General features: G+C 46.1%; 1 protein-coding gene across 1 annotated transcript in view; it reads right to left on the reverse strand.

The window, feature by feature from the left end:
- PPP1R21 (protein phosphatase 1 regulatory subunit 21) overlaps positions 1 to 1,478 on the reverse strand; it is a 77,735-nt gene extending 76,257 nt beyond the window's left edge. Inside the window, exon 1 of the mRNA XM_049870540.1 lies at positions 1,260 to 1,478. Within this exon, the coding sequence (XP_049726497.1) occupies positions 1,260 to 1,316 (57 nt within the window). The 5' untranslated portion in view covers positions 1,317 to 1,478. The remainder of the gene's footprint in view (positions 1 to 1,259) is intronic.
- Between the last annotated feature and the right edge of the window lie 7,816 nt (positions 1,479 to 9,294).

The following is a 9,294-nucleotide window of genomic DNA, read 5'->3' on the forward strand; positions in this document are numbered from 1 at the left end:
TCAGCCCAGAACAGTAGGGTCAAGCTTGAGCACTGCCATCCTCTCCCCACCCCACTTTGTCATATGGATTTGTTCCAAACAATGTCTGGTCCTTTCAAGCAAAAACAATCCTCCTTCAAATGATGAAAACTTGCCATCCCTGATGATACATAAAAACAGGTCACAGGCTCTTAATACAAGTTTAAATAGAATCGCAAAAAAAGTTTTACCAAGAGCGGCACTGATGGAATAAGTGGAGGATCTCAAAAGACACCCATTTGATAGTGAAAAGACTAAATAAGTACATTTAAGTGTAAGTTTTTGTTTTATCTCCAAGGAATGTTTCATTTTTACCTTGCTGGGTATTAGGTGAATAAAATCATGAAGAAAAAAAATCGTGCCTCTGTCTTTCCCAACTGTAAAAAAAGAAGGCTAAGTCTTCCCGTTGCCTCCACGAATGCCAAGATACTTGAAGTCTAGATGCGGAATGGCTGCTGAACGGATTTCCACAGATGTAAAATCTGACTTAATGAGCTCATTAGAAAATTCTGAAGGCAGAAGCACCCTACCCAGAAGCGGGACTGCCCTTTTCCAAGGTAAGGCTTCCATCGTTTGAAAGACTGAGGCCATAAGCATGACAAAGCCGGCAGCTGCCTATTTTGCTTAATTCAACATGTTTTGAGCACCTGCTGTGTGCTATTCTCCCCCACTCCAGGTGACCGAGGGAAAAAGAAAAATCACACAGCCCTGGCACTCAAGCTCTCAGCATCACTGCAGACATCATCTTGTGAAAGCACCCCATCCCTGGTGAGGCAGTTTACACGTCTGACACTCTATTTACCTTCCCGAAATGCTTCGGGGGCGGGGGACAAGTAAGTCACATCCACCCTGCGGGATGGGAGAAAGGTTGATCTTCCCAATGACTGGGCTGCGAAAACAGAGGGAACAGCGAGCGGAGGAGGTGGTCTTCACCCCTCCCTGCCCTCCTGGCCAGCACCAGAGGCAGAAGCCAGGGTTTCTGACACCCCAGTCCCACGCCTGCTCGCTCTGTGACAAGGATCAAACTCCCGCTCCATCCCGCAGAAATGCACACAGACCCAGACGCCGCCCGGCCTCATCCCCTGGGAGCTGCAGGTGGAGGCAAGGTAATGGTGGACAGAGACGGCGGAGGACGGAGGCGGGGAACGCTCGCCTGCCCCCCTCCATCCCGAGCAGTCGCTGCCGAGGCAACCCGAGGCCGCAGGGCCGGGGACCCCCTATTCCCTGCCCACGGTGGGTACCTTCGAGTACTCCTGAGCCAGCTTCTGGTACTTCCCCTGCAACTCTGCCGAGGCCATGGCCTCCCCAGCCCCGTCCAGGCAAGGTTGCCCAGGCCGCTCGGCCCCGCCCCCGGACCCCAGCCCCCGGCAAGCTCCCGGGTACGGCTCCGCCAGCGCCCGCGCGCTCCGCCGCCGCCACGGCCGCCGCGCCTCCTCCTCCACTTCCGGGTTCGTCGGTGGGAGGAAGGCGGAGGGGGCCGGGGGCGGGGCGACTGCCGGGGGCGGGGCGACGTCTGACTCAGCCGCCCCGCCCCCTTAGGCCCCAGCACGTGCGCGCGCAGCCTCACTGGCGCGCCGGGGCTCTGACTCCGGGGCCGGGGGGCGCCATCTTGATGCATGGTCCAAGATGGCGACGTGGAGCGGAGTAGGAGAGAATAGGAAGGCGAAGGAGAACGCTGAGAGCTCACAGAATGGGCGGGGAACGACGGAGAGGGGCGGTGGTTGCGAAGAGCGGAGGACCGGAAGAAGAAACATTCTAAGCACGTCAAGAATTCCGGCTCACTCCTCCCCCGCCCCAGCTGGTTCCCATGGCAACCCCCTGGCGTTTGATGGTTACATCTTGCAGAACCCAGATGGAGAGAAAGACCTGTGTTTCCACTGTCACGTTACCCCGATATGATAGCACAGGACATGCCCCGCGCTGTAAACTCTAAGACCTTCCCCAATTTATAACCCTTGCTGCCGCCACCAGCCCCTGCTCCTGACACCATGCGAACCTTGATTTTTTTTTTTTTGTATTTTGTTAATGAGATTTCTTTGTGTCCCTTCACTACCCACTCCACCCACCCCTGCGTACACATCAGAGCCTTTCTCAGTGGATTGGGGAAAAAGGAATGATTTCTGCCACGCGTGCAGAATAAAGTGGACATTAACGGCAAATAACTGGGGAGTTGAAGCAAAACAATGAGATATTTTATGCCCCTTTTGCTTGGAAATAAAGCCTACTTTCATTCAGTCATTAAATATTTTTTGAGGACACGTTAGATGTTCTAAGCATTGCATTCACTGCAGCATGGAAATGTTTATTGATAGAAGAATGAATAAATAAATTTCGGTATACGTTTGCCAGAAATTACAACATGGCAGTTAAAACTAATGAACTAGATGTACACCAACGTGAAGAGATAACAAAACACCGTGTCGAATGAAAAGGCAAATTGCAACATGCTACAGTATGAGAAGATAAACAATATGAAATAACATATGAACACGTACTACAAATGCAGAAATAAGTACTGGGAGGGCACACATCAAATTCTGGATAGCGGTTGCCTCCAGTGAACAGACTCGGGAGAACAAAGGAGCGTGGACTTTCTTTTTATTTCTTTAATTTTTTTAAGTAGATATGACAGGATGTTAACATTAACTAATCCTAGGTAATAATAGGTACAGGGCTGTTTGCTATATTGTCACTTTAGAATGCTTGATATTTTTTCCATGATTACTAAAACAATTTGTACTATACTGGTTTTCTGTTGAGCTATGAGCAAGTCTAGGTTTTTATAGTAAAGGCTGAAGTTGTATGCATTCCCAGCCATTGTGATATGTAGAAGGATTCCAAGATTTTTTTAATGTTTATATTTTCCAGTTTGCTAATAGCCAGGTCCTACTGTTCAGCTAACTTGCACAACAATAGCTTTTAAATTATTATTATTAGTTTCCCAGGGCACCACCAAGTGGTAGAATTAAACACTGTAAATGTAGTTCTCTGGTTTGTGAGTGGCTGGTAGATTCGAACTGCTGACCTTTTGGTTCCTAGTCAAGGTCTTAACCACTGCACCACCAGGGCTCCAATATTTATGATAGGCCCCCTCAAAAAAAAATCGTAAATGGCTATGAACGGAACAGATAGATAAATAATTGTACATTCCTGTTATGGAATACTGAACAGCAATGAAAAAAGACAAACTACAGCTACAAGCAACAAATGGATGAACCTCAAAAACAATCCAGAGCAAAAGAAGCCAGGTCCAAAAAAATTGCATAATTTCATTCGTTGAAAGTTTTTTTTTTAAAGGCAGAACTCAACAATGAGGTCCAGGTATGCATGGTTGGGTGATAAAACTAGAAAGGTAAGAAAGTGGTAAGCATGAAAGCCAGGAGAGTGATCACTTTGCGGATGAAGAGATGGTAGTCTCTGGGAGAGGGCGTGAGGTAGGCTTCTGGGGTGCTGACAATGTCCTATTTCTTACCTGTGTGATGCTTACACAGGTGTTAACATTGTGATAACTCCTTGTGAGGCACGCTTTTATCTTGTGCATTTTTAACAAAATTTTTCTTAAATTTCAATTGTCCCATATGCTTGCCAGAAATTGTCTCAACTAAAACACAGTGTACTTATGAAGGTTGCTTGGACCCGTGGCAAATATTCAAGTGCTGTGATGATTATTAAGGCATTTAGAAGCATCGCAGTTTTTAGAATATGTGGGTATCTCACAGAACCATAAGAAAAGAGGAGCTGTGGGGCCTTAGGCACGACTTAGACAGGAATCTGAAAGCTTCTGCAATTCTCACCCTCTCTGTCTCTGCCTCTTCCTACAGGTCTACTTCTATTTCTGCTTCTGTGGGGTAGCCAGCATAGTGGCCACGGGTCCTGTGCGTCCAGAGAGAAACTAGGTTGCTTAATTCTAGTATGAAAAATCCTAAGGATGGGCGGTATCGGTATGTTGCTGTTGGTATGTGCGGTTGAGTTGGTTCCGACTCAGAAGAACCCTACAGGACAGAGTAGAACTGCCCCATAGGGTTTCCTACACTGTGATCTTTACAGGAGCAGATCACCGGGTATGTCTTCCTCGGAGCCACTGGGTAAGTTCGAACCGCCACCTTTCGGGCATTTAACTGCTGCATCACCAGTTCTCTGATTAGCCATTGTTGTTGTTGTCAGGTGCCGTCGAGTCGGTTCTGGCTCATAGCGACCCTACGGACAACAGAACGAAACACTGCCCAGTCCTGCGTCATCCTCACAATCGTTGTTATGCTTGAGCTCATTGTTGCAGCCACTGTGTCAATCCACCTCGTTGAGGGTCTCCCTCTTTTCCACTGACCCTGTACTCTGCCAAGCATGATGTCCTTCTCCAGGGACTGATCCCTCCTGACAACATGTCCAAAGTAGGTAAGACACAGTCTCGCCATCCTTGCTTCTAAGGAGCATTCTGGTTATACCTCTTCCGAGACAGATTTGTTCATTCTTTTGGTGGTCCATGGTGTATTCAATATTCAAAATTAGTCGTTAGGTAAATGCAAATCAAATCCATGATGAGATACCACTTCATATCCACTAGGATGGCTATAATTTTAGGAAAAAAGAAAAGAAAAACTAAGTGTCGGTGAGGATGCGGAGAAATTGGAACTCTCATACAATGCTGGCAGGAGTGTAAAATGGTGTGGCCGCAGTTCAAAACAGTTTGGCAGTTCCTCAAAAAGTTAAACAAGGAATTACGGAATGACCCAGCAATTGCACTCCTATGCATATACCCCCAAAGACTTGAAAACAGGGACTCAAGCAGATACTTATACTTCAGTGTTCATTGCAGCATTAGTCACAACAGTCAAAAGGTGTAGGCAAAAGCGTCCACCACCCAATAAATGAACAAACAAAACGCCATTCCCCAAATAGCTTACTGAATCTAATAGTGAGCAACTCGAATTTAAACCTATTGTATATTTAACATCTCGTGTCTTTAAAGAGTCACATAGTGGGGCAAAAGTTGGATTTTGCTGATGCAAAGCAGGCACTGGTGTGTAGCATTTATATAGATCCAGAACAGCGTGGAACTTCCTTTGACCACAGAGACAATGACCGATTATGCCATCGGGCTCTTTAGATGATGTTGTCAGCCTCTGAGTGAGCGTTCTTTCATGGAACAGTAGAGCCACGTGTTTGCTGTCTTGGCTGGGGGATGTCTTTCTCATCTTTTCATACATCTGAAAATGAAGAACTTGTTTCAAGCTTCAAAGCCCTACCCATAGCCTTTAAATCATAGTCCTGCTTCCTAATAGCCTGCTATACGGAGCAGCTACTGCAGTGACGTTGGAAGATCAGCTATTGCCACCAGTGTCTCCCCATGCGATCACTAAGATAACTAAGCAAAAATCCTCTCTGGCCTGGATCACAGTCCTCACAACTGGTCACCCCATTTGATCACGGGGATAACGCACAACAAAGAGTGTTTGTATGGCTGGATTCAGGGAAAGGATTAAGGAAGGCAACTGGTGGGCCTTTTATTATAACACACTGTCCTGGTGGATATTTTTATTTTTAGTCCAGTGGGAAAACGCATAGCACTCTACTATGAAATGAAATTAAAAAAAAAAAAAGGAAAGAAAACTTCCTTCCACCTAACTTTTCCCTTGAGCAGCTAGCTCCAAAGTTCAAGTTTTGTAACCCATGCTCAGTGGGGCGAAATGTGAACAGAATCTGCTGATTTGTAACTTTGAGGGGCCCGACTAAAAATAGGAATTCTGTACTTGGAAGTTTTGCAACCCCTTCGTTTGGCAGTCCCCCAATGCTCTTGCTTACACACAGCAGGACAGGGAAAAATGGACCTAAAGGGCGCAGAGCGCTGACCTGGCTCATCTGAGATCACATGACCTGCACTAGCCAGATCAAAACGAGAGCCCGGGTCCTCCACCTCTACCGGGGGCTGTATTTCCTCTGTTAGGTTAAGTACCTGCATGTAGAAAACCTTTTACTGTTTTGCTGAAATAGCCAGGAGGTGAATAAGCCCTAGACTAGGGGAGGGAGTGCCTAAGGATGCATCATACTCCTCAACGTATATTTGGACTCATACCTTCATGAAAGAAAAAAGGGAAGGGGGTGACCCAAGTATCCAGGATCCAGGATTGTCTGGAATAATCCAAGGGCAGGGTGCAGCCAGGCCTTGGGGCAAATGGGAAGTAGAAACATTTCACAGCTCACGCCTCGTCTTTCAGCCCAGTTTTCCTCTTTTGCTTCATTTTTGTTTTTTCCTTCTTCCAAATTGGTTTTCTCTGAAGGCAGGAAACAGAAACGGCCACTTCCAGCACCCAGGTTTATATAAATCAACCTATTAGTTTTTTTTTTAAGTTTATAACTTTTTCCACCACCCGCCTGTCAGTTCGTTTCTGTTTAAAAATGGGGCTGCCATGAGTCGGAGCCAACTGCACGGCGACTGACAACAACACAACTTTTTATTGTGAGCACTTTGAAAACACATGCAAGAATAGAGAGAATAACGTAATGAAATGCACAGACGCATCACCCAGTTTCAATAATTATCAACTCCTGGCCTATAACCTCATCCGTGTTCACCCATCCCCCTTAATTAATTTAAAACAAATCCCAGACATCCTATCATTTCATCCTTACACATTTCAGTACGTAAGCTCTATACTTCACTACGTCGTCTAAAAGCTCTGTGTTTCAGTAGTCAGTCCAAAAGGACTCCTAAAAGCCATATTTCATTCAGATTTTCTTAGATGTCACCCAATGTCCTTTTTTCTGTTCCAGGGTCTCATTTAGCATACCACATTACATTGATCCATCCTGTCTCCTTAGGCTCCTCTTGGCTGTGACAGTTTCTCAGACTTTCCTTGTTTTTGATGGCCTTGACAGTTTTGAGTACTGGTCAGGTATTTCGTAGAATGTCTGTCTCTGGGGATTTGTCTGATGTTTTTTCTCTTGACTGGAACCCTGGTGGCGTAGTGGTTAAGAGCTTGGCTGCTAACCAAATGGTAAACAGTTCAAATCCACTAGCTGTTTCTTGTAAACCCTATGGGACAGTTCTGCTCTGTCCTATAGGGTCACTAGAAGTCGGAATCGACTTGGCAGCAACCAGTTTGGTTTTTCTCTTGATCAGATTGGGGTTATGGGATTTGGGGAGAAAGAGCACAGAGGTAAAGCACCGTTTTCAATATACTGTTTCAAGAGTACATACTATCAACACTACTTATCACTGTTGACATTAATCTTGATAACCTATTCAATTTTGCTAATAATTAGTTGGATTTTCTTAAACATGAAGCTCTCCCTTCTTCCATTCTTCTGCGTCAGAATTCTGATTTCACCCTTATTGTCTGAGTGTCAGGGCCCTGGCAGCACAGTGGTTAAGAACTCGGCTGCTAACCAAAATGTCAGCAGTTCAAAGCCACCAGCCGCTCCTTGGAAATCCTGTGGGGCAGTTCTCCTCTGTCGTATAGAGTCTCTATGAGTTGGAATTGACTCAATGGCAGTGGGATTGGCTTTTTGATATTCACTGCCAGTATCATACAGAGGGGCAGAGTAAGGTCTCTCCAACTCTACAAGTGGCCCTTTTGGGACAGACATACCCCACCTTTCTCCACAGCTCTACAAATAGTACCAGTTACAGTCCACCCATCAGTTCTCACCTGCGACTCCTGGTCTACTTAAAATGGCCTTCCAGCTATCCCCTGACTCCAGTCCACCCCACTTATTGCCACAGATTACTAGCTTCACAGATTAAAAACAGCTTCCTATTTCCATAGGGAACCTGCGTCTTTCCCACCCTCTGCCTCAGTCCTTCTGATTGACCCCTCTATGTCTTTGCACACACCACCTTGCTTGATCCAAATGTCTGCCCTTGTCCCCACCACCTCAATAAATCTTGACCAATTTTCAAAGCCCATCTCAGACATTCCCTCTTCTGTCCTAGCTGTCCTTTAGCGTTAAAAAAAAAGAAAAAAAATCTGGACTGTTGTGAACCCAGCAGAAGCTCTGCAGGAGAAAGATATGGCAGTCTGCTTCCGTAAAGATTACTGCCTTGGAAACCCTATGGGGCAGTTCTACTCTGTCCTACAGGGTTATTATATGAGTTGGAATCGACTTGATGGCAGTGGGTTGGTTTAGTTTGGTTTTGGACCATTATGGGTGCTTATTTCCTGCCATTGTTAATTGCCTATTATATCATGGCTAGTCGTGTGCCTTCAACTAAACTGCAAGATCCTTAGGATGAAGACTGTATCTTATTTACCCCTTTATACTCAATGATCCTGTGAACGAGCATACTTACAGTTAACCCCACATTGTGCCTACAGCATCTGGAGAGGTGTGCAGGGCTGCCTGTCATCAGACAGAACATGGCGGCATCACAGTCATAGGCACAGAGCATTGCTTTACTTTTCCCGCTGCATTCCTGCACATTTAGAGGCCATCTTGGATGCATGTCCACTTCCGCCTTCTCTCTCTGTTTTTCTTGCCCTCACTCCTACCTCCACCACCCTCCCCCGTGTTCCCACACTTTCCCTGTCCCAAGGCTCTTGGTTCCATTCTGGAAGCCCAGCTTGCGGGGCAGCAGGTCCTGTCTGCAAGCCCAGGTAGAGTCTTCAGGCCTGTCGGCTTGTTTTTGGCTTATGCTTACTGTCTCTCAAATACATAATGTCAGTGCTTGTCAGGCTACAGAGTCTCTGTTTCCTTACTTTAACTTGCCAAGGACCCCTCTCCCCACCAGGAGTAAGGAGTGAGAGACAATGACACAGAAAAAATATCTCGACTTGCCACATACATGGTGTTGTTGTCATTAGCTGGTGACCCTACACGTTACAGAGTAGAACTGCTCCCTAGGGTTTTCTTGGCTGTAATCTTTATGAAAGCAAATTGCCAGGCCTTTCTTCCACGGTGCCACTGGATGGGTTTAAACTACTAATTTTTGGGCTAGCAGCCAAGCACAAACTACTTGTACCACCCAGGCTCCTTACATAGTATACATATTAATGTAGCCCTGAATTTCAAGGGAAAACCAAAAAGACCAAACCCATTACCATCGAGTTGATTTCAACTCATAGTGATCCCATAGGACAGAGTAGAAATGCCCCATAGGGTTTCCAGGGAGTGGCTGGTGGATTCAAACTGCCAACCTTTTGGTTAGCTGAGCTCTTAACCATTCGTTGCACTACCAGGGCCCCAAATTTCAAGGAAGAAGACTTTTATTCACGGTTTCCTTCCCAAACCCATCCATAGGTAGGACCCAAATTTGTCCACTATTCCCTGTCTCCACTGGCA

The sequence above is a fragment of the Elephas maximus genome, chromosome 26 (assembly GCF_024166365.1).
Source record: "Elephas maximus indicus isolate mEleMax1 chromosome 26, mEleMax1 primary haplotype, whole genome shotgun sequence".
NCBI lineage: Eukaryota > Metazoa > Chordata > Mammalia > Proboscidea > Elephantidae > Elephas > Elephas maximus.